The 18119-nt window shown below is 53.0% G+C and overlaps 2 protein-coding genes across 17 annotated transcripts in view; one reads left to right on the forward strand and one right to left on the reverse strand.

Annotated features, from left to right (window-relative positions):
• The window catches only part of TMEM120B (transmembrane protein 120B), a 47726-nt gene extending 32265 nt beyond the window's left edge, over positions 1 to 15461 (forward strand). The window contains exons 6-12 of one of the 3 annotated variants that reach the window (XM_082418088.1): positions 1615 to 1704; positions 9082 to 9147; positions 9661 to 9722; positions 11784 to 11876; positions 12732 to 12796; positions 13152 to 13220; positions 13734 to 15461. In XM_082418088.1, coding sequence (XP_082274214.1) covers positions 1615 to 1704; positions 9082 to 9147; positions 9661 to 9722; positions 11784 to 11876; positions 12732 to 12796; positions 13152 to 13220; positions 13734 to 13847 — 559 coding nt within the window. In that variant the 3' untranslated portion in view covers positions 13848 to 15461. The remainder of the gene's footprint in view (positions 1 to 1614; positions 1705 to 9081; positions 9148 to 9660; positions 9723 to 11783; positions 11877 to 12731; positions 12797 to 13151; positions 13221 to 13733) is intronic. The other 2 variants (XM_082418089.1, XM_082418090.1) reach the window with 2 other exon arrangements.
• RHOF (ras homolog family member F, filopodia associated) overlaps positions 6568 to 18119 on the reverse strand; it is a 32520-nt gene continuing 20968 nt past the window's right edge. For 13 of the 14 annotated variants that reach the window (XM_082418102.1, XM_082418103.1, XM_082418104.1 and 10 more), the window contains one exon: positions 15428 to 17023. In XM_082418102.1, coding sequence (XP_082274228.1) covers positions 16859 to 17023 — 165 coding nt within the window. In that variant the 3' untranslated portion in view covers positions 15428 to 16858. Of the gene's footprint in view, positions 9379 to 15427; positions 17024 to 18119 lie in introns of those variants that run through there. The other variant, XM_082418097.1, reaches the window with a different exon arrangement.

Consider the following 18119-nt stretch of genomic DNA (forward strand, 5'->3'; position numbering starts at 1 on the left):
CCTGGCGGTCCAGTGGTTAGGACTCCGCACTTCCAATGCAGGGCACGCAGGTTCGATCCCTGGTCGGGGAATTAAGATCCCACATGCCTCACACAGCGTGGCCAAAAGATAAAAAATAAATAAATAAATAATAAATAAAAAGTGGAACAATATAAGTGAGCATAATAGGTACAAGTATCCATTTCAACAGGTCAAATTTAGTTATTATCAACACTAATGAAAGCACATTTCCATATATTTAACCTTCAAGGCCCTACTCAAATGTCATCTCTTCTCTGGGGACTTTACACGTTTAAGTAATTAGGAGTCTCTCATCTTCATTCTCCCAAACTCTCCCAGACATCTCCCAACCTCTTTTGTTACTGTTAAAGTTGTATCCTCCCATTTCCCTCCCAGGGCCTTTGTAGTGGGGGAAAAGGATCTCCCAGTTCGGGGATAGAATGGAGGAGATCGGGGGTATTCTCCCTCCCCATGCAGTCATTTCTATTCCCACGACAAATGGATCTGTGTGACACCAGGAGGTACAGAGCTGCTTCCTGTTGGGGTCAAAGATAGAGTCTTTATCGAGGGCCCGTCAGAGAGAGCCAGTGGCGGGGGAGCCCTCTGAGGGGCTGTCTGTTGCTGGCTCTGTCCCAGGATCCTTCACCCAGGAATGCTCATGGAGGGGGTCAACCTTCCCATTGTACAGACGGCAAAGTGGAGGCCAGTCAAGGTCATGCACAGCGTGTCTAAGGCTCTCCCCTCTGACCAGGGCACAGCACGACTCTAGCTGCCATGTTCTGCCTGCCTTTAAGGCCTGTTCTGCCCACAGTAGAGGAGGTAGGGAGTTTTAAAATTTTATTTATTTATTTTATTTTTGGCTGTGTTGGGTCTTCGTTGCTGCGCGTGGGCTTCCTCTAGTTGCGGCGAGCGGGGGCTACTCTTCATTGCGGTGCGCAGGCTTCTCATTGCGGTCGGTGGCTTCTCTTGTTGCGGAGCACAGGCTCTAGGCACGCGGGCTTCAGTAGTTGCAGCACACGGGCTCAGTAGTTGTGGCACACAGGCTTAGTTGCTACGTGGCATGTGGGATCTTCCCGGACCAGGGCTCGAACCCGTGTTCCCTGCATTGGCAGAAGGATTCTTAACCACTGTGCCGCGAGGGAAGCCCAGGGAGTTCTTAAGTTCATCTTTTTGTATGTGCAGCAAAGTTTACAGACAGTTTAAGGGGATGGAAGGAGTTTACACTGGAGTTAACACTGCAGATCGTTTAAAATTGCAAATTAGGTTTCTGGCTTAAAGTCCTTCTCTTGTCATCCCACCAGAAATTTCATATCAGACAGATGTGAAATTTAGAAGGGAAACAGGTTGCCGTGGGCTGAGTGGTCAAGGAAGGAGGGGAAACCTCAGCTAGAGCCTTAAGGGCGGGTAGGATTCATGTAGAAAGGTGAGCGGGGGGATGGGCATTCTAGGTGGAGAGAAGACACGCCGCCGCCTTCCCGGGGTCACTGGGGGTTTCTGGAGGCACGCCTCTGTGGGCAGTTCTCATCCTGGTTTGCTGTCCAGCTGTGGTGGCGGGGACAGCCGTCCCTGGTTCTCATGCCTGCCCCCCTCCCGGGCGCTGTTTCTCTATGCCAGGGTGACAGACGAAGTCTTTAACTTCCTGCTGGTATGGTATTACTGCACCCTGACGATTCGGGAGAGTATTCTCATCAGCAACGGCTCGAGGTAATTGGGGGCCCAGCTTTGTGGTGGGTATGGGGAGCCAAAGGGAAATCTGTCATGGAGGTGAGGGCTGTCACCCTCGCCTTGCATTCCCTTCCTCCTTGTGGGGGTGGGGTATTCATGACCATTCAGACCCAGGGAGGAGGAAAACGGTATTGGCTGCTACACCTCATTTGCTGTGCTCAGTCTCTTGCTTACAAGAAACCCTAACTCAAATGGGCTTCTTAACACAGTAGGAAATTTATATTCTCATATCAAGGAATGGGTCCATTGGCACAGACTTCAGGTAAGGCTTAATCCAGGTGTTCAGACAATGTCATCAGGACCCAGTTTCTCTCTGTCTCTCACCTATGCCTTCTACTGTGCTGTTTTTATTCTCAGATTCCAGGTAGGAGCCCCCAGCAGCTCCAGGCTCACATCTTTATTTCTAGCATTCCCAGCAAAATAGGGCACGTTCCTCTCTTCCAAGAGTCTCACTGGGTCCTACTGGCACTCACTGATCACGTGCCCATCTCTGAACCAATCGCTGTGGCCAGAGAATGCGCCGCTGTGATTGGCTGGTTGTGAGCCTTGTGCCCACCCCCAGGGCTGTCAATGAAAGCCTAGAAGCTGAGTGTCAGGAGAGGAATGGTTTCCCAGAGGAAAATTAGGGTACTGTCACCAGAAGGTTGAATGGATTCTGGTGAGAAAAGTGGAAGGTCCTCTCACAGGGCAATGAGAGTCTCGGGACTGAGTTAAGATCCACGACTTGCCACTTGCAGGACCCATTTTCCACAGGTGTGATGCCTTTTGGGGGTGTCCATTTGAACCTCTGCACGCCATTCTTGTCCCTGTTTTTCCTGAAACAAAAAGTAACAACCTCCCACCCCTCCCCACTTCCTCCTTCCTGGGGGCTGATAAGGAACGGCCAGGAGCTGTGTATTTAAGATTGGGGTGTTTGCCAAACCCCCAATAATTTGCCACCATCTTACTTCTCTGCCCAGTGGTCTCTTACGGCATATCCCTGCCCTGCCGGGCCTTACCCTGAACGTAGAGCCAAGAGGTAAGGACCAGGGGAACAGCAGTTCTTAGGTATGCAGCCCTGTAGCATGTAGCCCTTTAGAGAAGATCAGTGTGTCTCAAACTGCATTCATTCTTGTCCCATGCACACCATTTTTACCATGTCCAATATCACCTGGATGATAATTTTCTCACATTTTAAATCCATCCTTCCTTTTTTTTTCTACTTAAATAAACATTAATTTATTTTAAAAGGAAACTTTATTTCACCACCATACGTGGAAAACCAGCATCAATTGCAGGAAGGAGGAAATAGTGTAAAAATAGATTTTCATTTTCATTGTCTAATTTATTGAAGTCAATAATCTTGCTTCCTGAAGGCTCTGAACCTGAGGCCTGCTATTTCTCTTAAGCATGTGTATGTGTGTAAAAAGGGAGATTAGCAGATCTCAAGAGACATTAAAGGTGTCCTAGCGTTTAACTGAGACTCTCTCCTTGACTTAATCAGGAGAATGGAAAGAACAGAAAACATGACTTCTCACCACATGATCCAGTATCATCTAGTGTTACACTCAGGTACCATCTAAAACTTGGTGGTACATGCCCCATGCTTTGGGAAACACTGAAGTAGAAAATCTTACCAAATAAATAACATTTGTAGTTTTCCTTAATTTTAGTGAATAGTGTCTTCCAGCTTTTGGGTGGGGTCGGAGGGGACTCAGAGTAGTACATAGTGGGGAAATGGGCCAGGCTTTCTTGTTACTAATTCTCTTTGTGCATCCCTGGGCTTGCTGTCGGCCTTGGAGTTTCCTCCTTCTGCTGGACTCATATTAAGAGTGTTCAGGGACATGCTACGTCTCTAACAGTCACTAACACTTTAGTAAGAGTTACCCTGGTCACTTTTTTCTGTGGATGTGGATGGGGGGGCGGGTCCCCGAGAGGAGGGAGCAGAACTGAGTGGAGGTGCCTGCAAGTGTGGGGCACACCCGGGAAGCAGGGAGGAGGACTGAAGGGGGAAAGTGGGGTTCCAAAGGCACCTCACTTTCCTGACACTTTAATGGGGCCTTTTCTGGGGCCTCCCTAGGGCTTGTGCTCTGACGGGACAACAGATGTGTTGGTGGTGGGGAGTGTGGAATGAGTGGGGTGGGCCTGTAAAGGTGTCTCGCTTTCTGGAATGACTATGGGAGTTGTGGCCAATTTGTGGGGGCGGGAGGCATGGCAGGTGGATGGAATCTGCGTGATTAAAACTTGTGACTCATCCTCAACATCTGTTGGGTATTTAGCCTCCATCCTCCCCCAGCTCCTTCTCAGAGCTGATTTCTCTCCTGGGGGCGGGCAAGGGAGATGCCTGTGAGGTTTCCCCTCACATTTGGCCCTTATTAGGGAATCGCTAAGAAACCCTTTCAAGAAAGCACAGTGAGGAAGAAGGAGTGGGTCCGGATTGGTATGAATACTACCTTTCTCATTTTTGAAGCGTCTCAGGGCTAGCTCTGGAGCTCACAGTTGGTACCCAGTAAACACCCCAGGGTCTATGTAGAAATGAATTGAACCCAAGCTCTGCAATGTGGGAAGGTCATTGGGGCCATACCCGTGTTCGAAAGACATCTGGAACTGAGCCATATGGGTTTCCTGGAGGCTTGCTGCCCAGTTTTGGTCTGACGGGGCCTTTTTCGTCCTGTTCCCAGTTGCAGCCGAGACCTGAATTAGGGGTGTATTGGGGGAAGAAGACCTAGAGAGGTGGGGTGTGGGGAGGATGCCCCCATCATGGGCTGGAGCCACCCTTGGTTTGTGTCTGATGCTTCCCATGTGAAATGTAGCTCATTAGCTCAATTAGTGTAATAAGCAAGTCAACTTCCCTTGCAAATTTTGCAAATGACAGAAAACCACCTGATAGGAATAAACATGAGGGGTATTTATGGGAGCATATAAATAGTTCAAGGAGGTCAGAAGGGCTCAAACAATGTAACAGCCCCCCTCCTTCTCCTTATTCTGCTATCTCCTTCACTGGCTCCCAACAGCCCAGGCCAGCCTCCTACCAGATCAGCAGTCCGAGAGGGAAGAGCATCTTTCCTCTACTGGCCTAGGGGCGATCTTGAGACAGACTTCCGATTGGCTAGGTGCAGGTCACATGCTCATCCCTGACCTAATCACTGTGGCTGGAGGGATGCAGAGCCCTGATTGGCTGGCTCTGGGTGATGTGCCCAGTTATCTTAGCTCCACTGAGCCACCCAGACTGACTGTGGGGGTGAGGTAGTTCCCGGAAGGAAAGGTAAGGGGGAGACCCAGAATGGGGAGTGATTGACAGACAGGCAAAACAGATGTCCTCTACCGTAGTTCCGGGCCAGAATGAATAATGAATCAGGAATCATGTTGGCTTTTCTGGCAAGCCAACCCACCAATGCCTAGATCTAATGGGTTTTTATAAGGGCCTTTCCTAGGATACAGAGGTGTAGGGGTGGCAGGGGCAAGAGGGCGCCTTCGTGTAGAAGCCATTCCCCCAGCCGCCCAGATGACCCGAAGCTCAAAGCCAGAAACAGCCAGGGGTTGAATAGTGACTGGTGCCCATGTCTTATGCACACATGCAAACATGGCTAAAGTGTCCTGAAGGGAGCTCTCCAGGCACAATCCCCAGATACCAGGACATGCTGTCCCTACATTCTGGCCACGCAGTGTGCCACCCTTCCTGGGGCATCTACTGTCTGCTCATTTAAAAAGCCCACAAGCTCCTGCAGGCTTCATTTCTGTGGCAGAACGGGCCCCGAGAATGACTGCTAACAGGTGCAGCTTTCTTTCTGGGGTGATGCAAATGTCCTAAAACTGATTGTGGTCATGTTTGCACAACTCTCTGAATATACTGAAAAACACTGAGTTGTATACTTTAAATGGGTGAATTGTACAGTGTCTGAATGACATCACAATAAAACTGTTATATAAACACACACATGTGAACGAAACCAGCCCAGAGCTCTGGGGTGTGCAGATGGACGATGGGGCTGGTGAATGCACGCTGGGGAAGAAGCCATTTTTAGCCTCTCCCAATGCCGCTGAGCTGTGTTTATTGGTGGCATCTGTCAGCGCTGGGCTTTGGGCACAGTGAGCTGTGAAATTAAAAGCTGCTGCTCAGCCAAGCTTGTTGCCCAGAGCCTGTGTCTGGCTCCAGCCGTTCCTGTACAGAGAGAGGGCATTTCTCAAGGGACCTTTGGGGGGTAGGACAAAGGACAGTGGGGCTTGCCAGGCCTCCAGGGCTTGCAGAGACTTCTTGGTAGCTCTTCAAGCTGAAAGTCTAAGGATGGGGCCAACTGTGTTTCCAGTCAGAAAATTAGAGCCAGGGGTCCTTGTAGACTCTTGACGGGCAAGACAGGGACAGGGGGAAGGGGAGACTGGGAACAAAGAAGTGGACGGATGTCTCATCCTGTCCCGTGAACTCAGTGGCACCTGCATCAATCTCCTGTCACCTCTGTGCTGGTGGCATCTAGACCAGCTGCTGCTTTCACCAGCTGCACCTCCTGGACATCACTTTTTTCATTTCAACATTTCTTGAGTGCCTACTGTTTACCTGATGCTGTTAGTGCTGGGAATAAAGAGCCACCTAAAACCTGGTTCCTCACCACGACCCCTCAAGTGTCCACAGGCCATTGCCTTAACACCCAATTTATGGCCAGAACTTCTTTTTTTTTTTTTTTGGCCACACCCCTGCAGCATGTGGGATCTTAGTTCCTTGACTAGGGATCGAACCCACGCCCCCTGCCTTGGAAGCACAGAGTCTTAACCACTGGACCGCCAGGGAGGTCCTTTTCATTTCTTTCTCTCTTTTTATTTTAATGGCCAGAACTATTGAAGGGCTGCAAAGAGAAGAGAGGGGTAAGATGCTGTTCCTGCTTTTATGATGTCTGTGTTCGGGTTGGAAGGTTTTAAGAGCAGTCAGATCCACTTATTAGGACAATGCAGATTAAAACCTCCATGACACACCAATTGTCACATAATAAGACTGAGAGAAATTTTAAAATTGGGTATCCAGCATTGGTGAGGGTTTGGGGAGCTCGATAGGCTCTGCTGAGGATGGGAGTGTAAATGGGGATAGCTGTTTTGGAGGATAATTTGAGAAGTAACCATGCACGTGCCCACTGACCCAGCCATCCTGCGTACTTCCTGGTAGCTGCCGTGGGGAAACAGCGTCATCGCGCAGGGGGCTTCCACAGGATGTCGTGGCAACGTGGAGGAGGATGGCAACGTTTCAGGAACGGCAGAGCCACATCCTGAAATGTCGTCTCGCATTTAAGAAGTCAGTGACAGGTCCACAGATAGCGGCCTGGGAGTCGAGACAAGAAAGCAAGTTGCAGGATGATTTTAGTTCCAAAGAAAGTCTAATCCAGCAGCTCGTCCCCCAAACCAGCAGATCCTCAGGTGCCACCGTTTGGTGAGCAGGAGTGCCCTGGGCCCCATCTCCCCACTTGGCTCCACTCCAGTTCTCTCCCGAGAGAGTTCTGGAAAGATGAAGGTTGAGTGCTAACCCCCACGTGGATGCCTCGGGGGTCCCAATTCCTGGCATCCCAGGGTGCATTTGACAAAGCAGATTGCTGCCACATCATGTTCCGATAACTGAGCTCCCGGAGAGGGGCGGGGGAGCCCAGCAGAGGCCTGAAACACACGCGGGGACTTCGAAGAATAAGAGCTGCCTGTGACTCTGGGGAGGGGGTGACAGCCAGGCTCCCTGTCCTGCTGTGGTGTGAGAGCCCTGAGCCGGGGGAGCGCTGGGCTCTGACAGCACGGTTCCCGCAGCTTCTGGACTGACTGGGGCGAGGGCCTGCTGTACATGGAGGAGCAGATGAGGCTAGGGCACGGGGCTCCCAGAGAGAAGCTGCGTCTGGGATGGTGCGAGATGCAGCGCGTGCAGTCTGTTGTCTCTCTGCATCTGTGTGGGGTAACGTAGGTAGCTACAGCTCTGCATAAACGTGTGCGAGTGTTCTGTGTTTATTCAACACGCTTATTGAGCACCTGCTCTGAGCCAGGTGTCACAGATACAGATGAACAGATAAAATCCCTGCTCCTTTTGAGCAGGGAAGGGGGTTCAGGAAACAAGTGAGAAGAAAATAATTTCAGATAGCGCAAGCACCATGAAGAAAATGAAGCAGGGTAATGTGTTCCAGAGCGGGGCTGTCTAGCTGTTTTATTTATTTATTTTTAACATCTTTATGGGAGTATAATTGCTTTGCAATGGTGTGTTAGTTTCTGCTTTATAACATAGTGAATCAGCTATACATATACATATATCCCCATATCCCCTCCCTCTTGCGTCTCTCTCCCACCCTCCCTATCCCACCCCTCTAGGTGGTCACAAAGCACCGAGCTGATCTCCCTGTGCTATGTGGCTGCTTCCCACTAGCTATCGATTTTACATTTGGTAGTGTATATATGTCCATGCCAGTCTCTCACTTCGTCCCAGCTTCCCCTTCCCCCTCCCCGTGTCCTCAAGTTCATTCTCTACGTCTGTGTCTTCATTCCTGTCCTGCCCGTCTAGCTGTTTTAGATAAGGTGGTCAGGGAAGGCCTCTTGGAGGAGGTGACAGTTGGTCCGAAATTTGAACTTGGACCAGGAGCCAGGCTGGCCAAGGTCTTGGAGCAGAGAGGACAACAAGTTCGAAGACTTTGTTAGTCTTCTCGGGCTGCCATGAAAAGATACCATAGACTAAGGGACTTAGAACAACAAAAATTTATTTTCTCACAACTCTGGAGGCTAGAAGACCAAGATCAAGGTGCCAGCAGGGTTGGTTTCTCCTGAGGCCGCTCCTTGGCTTGCAGACGGCCACTGTGTCTTCACATGGCCTTTTCTCTGTGAGCAGGCACACCCCTGGTGTCTCTTCCTCTGCTTCTAAGGACACCAGCCCTGTTGGATTAGGGCCCCACCCTTATGACCTCATTTAACCTTAATTACCTCTTTAAAGGCCCTGTCTCCAAATATAGTCACATTTTAAGGTACTGGGGTTAGGACTTCAACGTAGGAATTTGGGGGGGGACACAATTCAGCCCATAATAGGCCCCGAGGTAGCAATGGGCCTGGCAGATGCAAGGAAAAGGATGCTTGGAGCCTTTTAGGGTGGGGGGAGGGGGGACGGGGAGGCGGGGCTTGGGGTCATGAGGAGGTTAGGGATGTGTTCCGAGGGTAGTGGGAAGCTGCTGGAGGCCCGAGTGCCTCTCTGGGTCTCTGTGTGATTGTGCATCTCGTTGGACAAAAAGAGAGGAGAAGTCCTGGCTTGGGTACGTTTCTTCCTCCAAGGAGCTGTCTCTGGGTCACAGGGCGCCCCCCGCAGACACAGGCTGGGAAGCAGGGAGACACTTGCGTTTCTCTCCCCGCCTGAGCTCCTTTTCCTTCTCTTCTTTCAAGAATCAAAGGCTGGTGGGTGTCTCACCACTACGTGTCCACGTTCCTGTCTGGAGTGATGCTGACCTGGTGAGTGTCCCCCGCTGTGCCCCAGGGCCTCTGCTCAATCTCCCCAGGGAGCCAGTGAATGAGGACTGGTGGTGGCTGAGGGGTCCAGGTGCAGGGGCCTTATGGCCTGACTTCTGGGCCACGAAGTGAAGCGTGAGCTTACAGCGGGGCTGCAGGGACACCCCAAGTCAGCTGGGGACTTTTCCGAGGAACGTCCTGTCTGCCTCCTGGCCAGGGTGACAGCAAGCAAGTCTGGACAGAAGAAGCACAGGGACAAGGCTGTGACTGATGGAGGGTTAGGGGGAATCGGTGGGAATTGAGGCTTCAGGATGCCTACCTGCCCTCCCCTGGTTCTAGAATGGATTAAAGCAGTGATGGAAATTACTGGTCCAGCCCCAGGGACATGGCGATAAAGAAGGTAGAATTGGGTTTTAAATCTTCTTTTCTCTTCTGGTTCGAACAGAGATGGGGTGGGGATGAACAAATGATTTCAGAGCGGGGGCTTATCTTGGCTTTTCCCCCACTTCTCTGCAGGCCTAACGGACTAATTTATCAGAAGTTTCGCGATCAGTTTTTAGCGTTCTCCATTTTTCAGAGTGAGTGTCTCTTGCTCGGATTCAGGGGAGGAGGCTTGGTGTGGTTTTCACCGATGGAGGCTGTTTTGTGAAGGGTGTGTCTTGTGTGGAAGGGAGATGAGACTGGGGGAAGCCCCTGGTCGGCCAGGGACAGGGGAGGGTCCCAGAAATCCAGAAAGAGCCATCCACCCCCCATCAACTCCATCCTACCGCCCAGCCCCTGGCCTTAAGAGGGGAATGTCTGACCCACACCCACGCCCTGGAGCTCCAGCCACTGCCTTTTTCTTTTCTTTTTTTTTTTTGGCCGCACTGCACAGCATGTGGGATCTTAGTTCCCCAACCAGGGATCAAACCCGTGCCCCCTGCATTGGAAGCGCAGAGTCTTAACCACTGGACAGCCAGGGAAGTCCAAGTCACTGCCTTTTTCTTCCCTGGATCAAAACCAGACCAGTTGTACCCTTCAGGAACTGAGGGGTGTTGGGGGCACTAACTCTGTTTTCCTCAAAATGGAAATTTATGTTCTTTTTCTCATTGAAGAATAGCTCTGGATTTATATACAATGAGGGGTTACCTCTGAGAAGCAGAAATTGGATGGTTGGGGACAGGGAGAGAGTTTTACTTTTCACCAAGTACCTGTTTGTTCCCCTTGAATTTTATGCCAAGTGCATATTACATATTCAAAAAATACAATTTAATTTTTAAATAAAACCCTGCTTACAGGCAAATACAAACATAAGCCAAGAAGGAAAATTACATATAATCCCACCCTTAGGGTGTTAATTGATCTATGTCCTTTCAAACATTTTTATTCATGAATATATATATACACATATACTGCATTATGTATAGTCTACAAACATGGGCTCCCGCCACACAGCTCTGTTTATAACCTAGTTTATATTCTGTTAACAATTATCATGGGTGTTTTTCCACATCAACACGGAATTCTGCCCCCTTAATTTTCAGTGACTACAAAGTACCCCATTGTATGGAACTGTCTCTTTGATGTCTTGGTGCTGGGAGCACACAGCTCCCAGCATGGTGCCACCATTCCAGCAAGCATCTAATGAGTGCTAACTGCATGCCTAGGAAAGCTCCAGAAGTTTCTAACCTAGTTGGGGCTTAGTTGCAGTCTCAGTTAACCTGAGCTCTCTTTGAAGGAATAAAAGCAGGTTCAGACCTGTGTGTGTGTGTTTTGGGGGTGGGAGGAGGTTGTACCCAGGTTGTGTGTGTGTGTGTGTTTTGGGGGTGGGAGGAGGTTGTACCCAGGTTGTGTGTGTGTGTGTGTGTGTGTTTTGGGGGTGGGAGGAGGTTGTACCCAGGTGTGTGTGTGTTTTGGGAGTGGGAGGAGGTTGTACCCAGGGGTGTGTGTGTGTGTGTGTGTTTTGGGGGTGGGAGGAAGTTGTACCCAGGGGTGTGTGTGTGTGTGTGTGTTTTGGGGGTGGGAGGAGGTTGTACCCAGGTGTGTGTGTGTGTGTGTGTGTGTTTTGGGGGTGGGAGGAGGTTGTACCCAGGTGTGTGTGTGTGTGTGTTTTGGGGGTGGGAGGAGGTTGTACCCAGGTGTGTGTGTGTGCATGTGTGTGTGTGTGTTTTGGGGGTGGGAGGAGGTTGTACGCAGGGGTGTGTGTGTGTGCGTGCATGTTTTGGGGGTGGGAGGAGGTTGTACCCAGGTGTGTGTGTGTGTGTGTGTGTTTTGGGGGTGGGAGGAGGTTGTACCCAGGTGTGTGTGTGTTTTGGGGGTGGGAGGAGGTTGTACCCAGGTGTGTGTGTGTGTGTGTGTGTGTGTGTGTGTATTTTGGGGGTGGGAGGAGGTTGTACCCAGGTGTGTGTGTGTGTGTGTGTGTGTGTGTGTGTTTTGGGGGTGGGAGGAGGTTGTACCCAGGGGTGTGTGTGCGTGTGTGTGTGTTTTGGGGGTGGGAGGAGGTTGTACCCAGGTGTGTGTGTGTGTGTGTGTGTGTGTGTGTGTGTGTTTTGGGGGTGGGAGGAGGTTGTACCCTCTGGGCAGTGGAGACCTGCCAGCCTGCAGTGGAGGTGTCGCTGGGTCTTCCAGTCCCTGAGCTGGGCGCTGTGCTCCCCCTGCAGGCTGTGTCCAGTTCCTGCAATATTATTACCAGAGGGGCTGCCTCTACCGGCTGCGGGCCCTAGGGGAGAGGAATCACCTGGACCTCACGGTGGGTAAGTAGCCTAGCCTGGGGGGTGGAGGGACAAGCACCGGCCCTCCCTGTTCCCCCAGACCTCGCCGTGCACTCCTCACTGGGAACAGGTGCCAGTAAGAACCTGACAAGACCTGCCACATGCAAAGCCAGTCTGCCGACCTCACCCCAGTTGCTTTTCTTTTTTTTTTCTTTGGTTTGACATATATACACTAATACAGTTGCTTTTCATAATTCGTCGTGGGATTCCATTTCAGTTGACAAGTGCGAGACCAGCTGTGTGCCAGGCCCTGGATGCTGGCCTCTAGCTTCTTTCTAAATGGATATTTTTTGTCTGTGTTTTATGATGTACATAATCTTAGTCTAGTGTTTTTACACTTATGCAATTTATGTGTGCTTAACTTTCACTCAGCGAGGTGGGTGCCCCATTAGAAAAACTCGGAGAATCCAGGGGAAAGTGTGGTTAATAAAAATCTTCTATCTTTTAAGATGGTCATTTCCATCGAATTACTCTGCACAGTAGGCTCTATTTCATCAAGACTCGATTGAAGTGAAGCATGCAAAAGCCAATTATAAAATGCAAAATCCCGTGCAAATTAAAGAAATTATTAGAAACTTAGTGCCGGCACATCAGTGTTCTGTAAGAGTTGTCAGCCCACTTGGTTCATGGTGACTTGAGGCGTTAGGGCAGTCAGGCCTGGTGGCAGGTGTTCTGCATGTTTCCTGGGTTACTTTCCTAGTGAGCGCTCACCCACCTGGAGGAGGTGAGGGCTGTGCCCCTCCCCCATCCGTGCTTTTGAACCTGGCTAATCTCAGAGTGACTGGCATGCCTGGGCCACCTCACACGGGCCCTTCGCTCCCTCCTTCCTCTCCACAGAAGGATTTCAGTCCTGGATGTGGCGAGGCCTCACGTTCCTTCTGCCCTTCCTGTTTTGTGGCCACGTGAGTCCCCCTGGAGTTTGTGGGTATCCCCTACACTGGGCAGACGTCCCGGGAACAGAAGGTCTTCAAGGCTCTCCCTCTCTCACCAGCTATCCCCGAGCTGGGCCCCACGGGGTCCTGGGGCTGGGACGGCCCCAGTGTCCAGGGATGCCAAAGGCAAGAGCCGGAATTGGCCCTCGGCACCAGCACGCCCAACCCCAGGCGGGGTGCCCCAGTTTCATTTTGGGGGGTTGTCAGTGTCTCAAGGGCAGTTGACAGCAGAAGCTGGGGGCCTTGGCGCTCTCCCTGGGCTTTCCCACGTGGGTCTCCAGGGGACTCCGGTGGGCTGAGCAGTGCCTGTCTCCCCTCTCTCCAGTTCTGGCAGCTCTACAATGCCATCACGTTATTTGAGCTCTCCAGCCACGAGGAATGCAGAGAATGGCAGGTATGGTGTTTGTGTGTGTGTGTGGAGCGTGTGTGCGCATTGGTTGGGGGGTTCCTGGGGAAGGTTGGGGCCGCTTGGGGAGAATTCCTTCCTCAGCTCCCCCTGCCCCCTGCCTGCCCTGTAGGGCCCTGCAGTCCAGAGCTCGCTGCAGCTGGGGCCTGGGAGACCGTGGGAGGAAATTCGGGAGACCAGGGAGCCCCTCAGTGGTCTGAGAAACCCAAGGAGGTTCGCGCTAGGAGGGGGGCCGCGGGAGGAGCCCCCCAGGACTCTGCCTGATCCCCTAGGACTCACACGCTTCACCCAGTTAGCCCAGATCTCTGCCTTCTGCTGGCAAACGCTGCAGTTCGCAGGTAGCTTGTGCCAAGGGGGTTCTGAGGTCCCGGGGGGGCGCGGGGGGCATTTCAGCAAGGAGAGCTGACCCAAGCCGGCGCGGCCTTTGCCTTCTTTCTCTTGTGCTCTCTGCCTCGCCTTCCCCGCCCTGGGCGCCCCCTTCTCTGCGTGCCCCCCGCCCAGGTGTTCGTGTTGGCGCTTACGTTCCTTGTCCTCTTCCTCGGCAATTTCCTGACCACACTCAAAGTCGTGCACACCAAACTCCAGAAGAACAGAAGCGAGGCCAAGAAGCTGTGAGCCACGGGGCCGGCGCCCCTCGACCCCCGGACTTTGAGACTGCAGGGGATCCCAGGCGACACCCTCGCTGCCGGGTTCCTCCCAACCAGTGCCAGTGGCCACTGGCAGCAGTGACCTCAGGGGCCAGCGGCATCGCTGGGAGCAGAGCCGAGGCCCCAGTCCCCGGCCGGACAAGAGGAATGTGACCCCAGCCTGTCCGTGCAGTATTAGCCCGCCCCAGCCTCCCTATTTATGACATATTTAATATCGGCCCACCCCCTTCCCTAGAATCTGCCGCCCTCTTCCCCCGCTGCTCTCAGCGAGACTGCGTCAGTCTTCCTGGGGGGTGGGGGAGGCTTAGCCTCAGGGACCCCCCTCTGTCCCCCATCCTGTCGTTTGAGCCCCTCAGGTTGGGCTTAGGACGTGCCTCGCTGGGGTTGGGTTTCCGCTGACCTGCTACTTAACTGAGTCCCAGGCGGGTGGAAAGAAGCCCTTCCGTGTCCCGGGAAGCCTCCCTCCCCGGGGCACCGCCTCTGCTGTAAGCTCCCGGCCTCCGCGTCTCCGCCGCGCGGGTGTTCAGGTTCTCGGGGAACCGCTGTCCGTCTGTGCCTCGTGCTCTTTGTGCTTCCTGAGTCTGCAGCCTGCTGGCCGCCAGGCGGCCCTGCCTCCCACTGGCCCAGGGCTTGGCCTGTGGCGGGAGGGTTTTCTGAGGGTCACCACCAGAGGGCGCCCCTGCATCGTCTGGCTGGTATGAGGGCTTCCCCCCCCCTCAAAGTTTGGGTCCACTTTTGGGGGCCTTCATGACCCCCGCCCCTCAGCCCACCTTCCCAGATTCTCTCCGTGAGCACTCAGGGCGTGGGGTCAAGCCCCTCGGCGCTGGTTGGGACGTAAGCCAGCGTGGAGGTCTCCCATGCTCAGGCTGCCTCCCTTCACCTCAGAGGTTCTGGAATGTGGGGGGCATCTGAGCAGGCTCACTTCGAGGAGGAGGCCACACTTTAGAGGCCAGGGCAGGTCTGCTGGTCACCTCACGTTAGGTTCTGTATCTGTGGGGAGAGTGAAGAAGCCAACAGGTTTGGTTGCATTTTCTGCGTCTTCTCCTCATATGGGCCTCAGCCGTCCTTAACGACTTAACTTAGAAATCCCTGCCGACCAGAGTACATAGATGGTGTCCATAATCATGCTCTGGGCCTCAAAGGGGTTTAAACTTTTAAAGTATGAAATTTCCCCTCCTCTCCCCCCAGTAAGATTCCACATAAAAATCCAGATTTCCACTTTCCCTAGAGAAATGGAAAGATCTAGAAACATTCCCACAGAGCAGCATCTGGCTGGGCTGAGCTGCCTTGTCTAGGGTGGGGTGCTTGCTTTCTAATTTGCCATAGGCCCCACCACTCCCTTTTATCCCTGCCCTACTTCACTCATTTGGGTCTCCCATCTGGCCCTTTAGGCACTTGGGTTTGCCCTAGACTAGGAGTTGGCGAACTTTTTCTGTGAAGAGCCAGATGGCAAATATTTTAGGCTTTGAGGGCCAGATGGTCTCTCACACTACTCTAGTCTGCAACTGGAGGGCAGAAGCAGCCAACGCATAAACGAATGGGCGTGGCTGTTTTTCAATAAAACTTTATTTACAAAAATAAAGATTTGGCCCACAGACTGTGGTTTGTGGACCTCTGTCCTAGACCATCATTTGTCCACGAAGCCTTGGACTGAATGCTTTCTTGACTCCCCAGGGTGTGGCAGGGCCTTGGGGAACCTAGGTGGGGTGGGGTAGACTTCAGAAGTCTCTTTCTCAGGCCTAGTGGGGGCCGAAGCACTGGGCAAGGGAGGGGGCTGAGGCAGGAGATACCGGGGATGGCAGGAGCCACCTGAAGCCATTATCTCATCTTAGGTAACGCTGATTCCTGGGCTTACTCAGGAGCCACCAGCTCTCAATCTCTGGGGCATCAGGATCACCTGGGGCACTTGTTTAAAAACTCTTGGGCCCCTGACCCCAGACCTTCTAGGAGGTTCAGTGAATCTGCACTGGGGGTTAATCAAGTCTGTTCTCGCAGGAGGCCAGGATGGCCTTGGTTCCAGATCTCCACATCTTGGCAGAATTGGAGGCTGTGAGAGGTGGGAGCCCGATGACTATTTAAATGAGCCAGTGCCGTCCTTCTGCAGACAGTCTGTAGAGAGACCTGACTTGCCCAAGATCACTCGGAGCTGATGTCACTTTTCATCTCGGGTTTCTGGCAAGTAGTGGCGAGCGGAGGGGTTGCAGGTGAGGAGACGCTGAGCAAGGGTCACGTGGATGGTCCAGGGAATACTTTTTGCTTTTTGAGAGAGGTTCTTCTCTGCCTCATGTGCGTCCAGCTCTGGAAAGATGGCAGCCAAGCTGAGGGCTGAGACTGAAGTCCTCTGTTTGTAAGGGAGGAGGGAGGGGGCTGGTGCTGGCCCCCCACGTTTGGGGCTGGGGCCTGTGTTCTCCTGATAGGCCTCGGTCCCATCCTGGTGCCTGAGTTCCTGCGGGGAGGAAGCAAGAAGCTGGAGGATGCAGCCATGCCTATCTCAGGAAACCAGGGAGGCGGGTGACTTGGGAGAGCAGGCTTGGGGGCCGTGTGGAACGCTGCCAAGTCCACATTTATCCTCATACCAGACGTCATTCCTCATCTCAAGCACAGGCTCTGAGGACCTACTGGGTGTGCAGAGGGGGACACACAGCTGGGGGTTGGTTGTGATGAGGGCACTCCTGAGTCCTGGGGACAAATGCTCGTTCCAGGGTGCAGAGGGACTGAGTCCAGCACCCTCGCTCACCACCACCACCACCACCACGCAGGCTGGAGGGGAGCTCGTGGTCAGAGCCCCAGCTGGGAAAGGAGAGTTCCAGAATGTTCCAAGAGCCTGGCCACAGGCTCCAGACACCAGGCCCTGGAGACGCCCGACTCCAAGTGCCCTTCGAGAGCTGGGGAGGGGGCAGGATCCAGGGAGCAGTCTGGACCTGGGAGCCTGGGTCCTGTCAGTTCTGTCATGAGGGCCGTGGGCCCCGCCGGGAGGTGTCAAACCAGCAGGCACAGGCGGTGCTGTTTCTGCCGCTGTGCTTTCTTCATGGCACTGAGGGCAACCTTGGCGGCCTCTCGGAAGACGTCCTCCACGTTCTCCCGAAACTTGGCAGAACATTCCAGGTAGAGGGCGGCTTGGATCTGTTCGCAGGCGCTCTGGCCCTGGTGGGGGGAGGGGCCGCGATTAGACGAGGGGCCTGGAGCATGGGGTCTCCTGTGAGACCCCTCACGGATTTGGGGGCTTTCTGGGGGCGGAGGCCTTGGGGTGGGGACGCTTCTCCACCCCAGGGCCGGCCCTCCCCAGTGTGTGCGGATGGACCATGAGGGCCAGTGTGGTGTGGCCTATGGGCTGTAGCTGCTGCGAGCTCTGTCCTGGCCTCCAGCCCACGCTTCCCCCAAACTCAGGCAGAGAGGGGGGCTGACTTCAGCTGAGAACTGGGGTGGTGTGTTGTGTCTGCCAGGCCTGTGAGGAGAGTTGAAGGCCTCAAGACAAGAGGGCTTCCTACATGCTTCTCTCCCCCGCTCTTCCCGAAAGCACAATTCGGGCAACTGAGCTGGCTGTTAGAGTAAAAACAGTATTTCTAACACAAATTTATTAATGCCTCTTCCTTTTTATTAAACTTCATTAGTTTTCCTTTGTGTTCCTTTTATTCTGCCATGCCTTACCCAGAAGGCCACAGGGTTTGGTCAGGCTCACGAAAGGAACCCTGGTTTCCGACACGGACTTGCCCTTCCAGGCCTCTGGGGGGATGGGACAGGGTGGTGGTTAAGGGCTCAGGCTTTGGGGCCAGAGTGACTGGGATGGGATCTTGGCTCCACTTCAGGTTAGCTGTGTGACCCCGGGCAAGCTACTTAACCTCTCTGAGTCTCCATCTCTCCTCTGTAACATGGGGGGCGCTAATAGTACCTGCCTCAAGGTTATAAGGATTAAATGAGGTAAGTAATGTAAAGTGCTCAGACAAGTGGCCTATCGTTATTAATATCTAAAAATTATTATTCTTAACCACGGCAGTCCAGTGGTTAGGACTCGGTGATTTCACTGCCGTGGCCCTGGGTTCAATCCCTGGTCAGGGAACTAAGATCCTGCAAGCTGCTCGGGGCGGCAAAAAAAAAGAAAATTATTATTTTTAGAATCCTGCTGGCTTCAGCTCCCAAAAGGCCACTAAGGCACACCAAATGCAGAGGCCAAAGACCTGGGAGGCTTTGTGGCCATGGCTGTGTCCTGGCCTCCTGGGCTCCTGGCGATGGGGTGGAGCGG

The sequence above is a fragment of the Balaenoptera physalus genome (genome assembly GCF_965194825.1).
Source record: "Balaenoptera physalus genome assembly, chromosome: 12".
NCBI classification, from domain to species: Eukaryota; Metazoa; Chordata; class Mammalia; order Artiodactyla; family Balaenopteridae; genus Balaenoptera; species Balaenoptera physalus.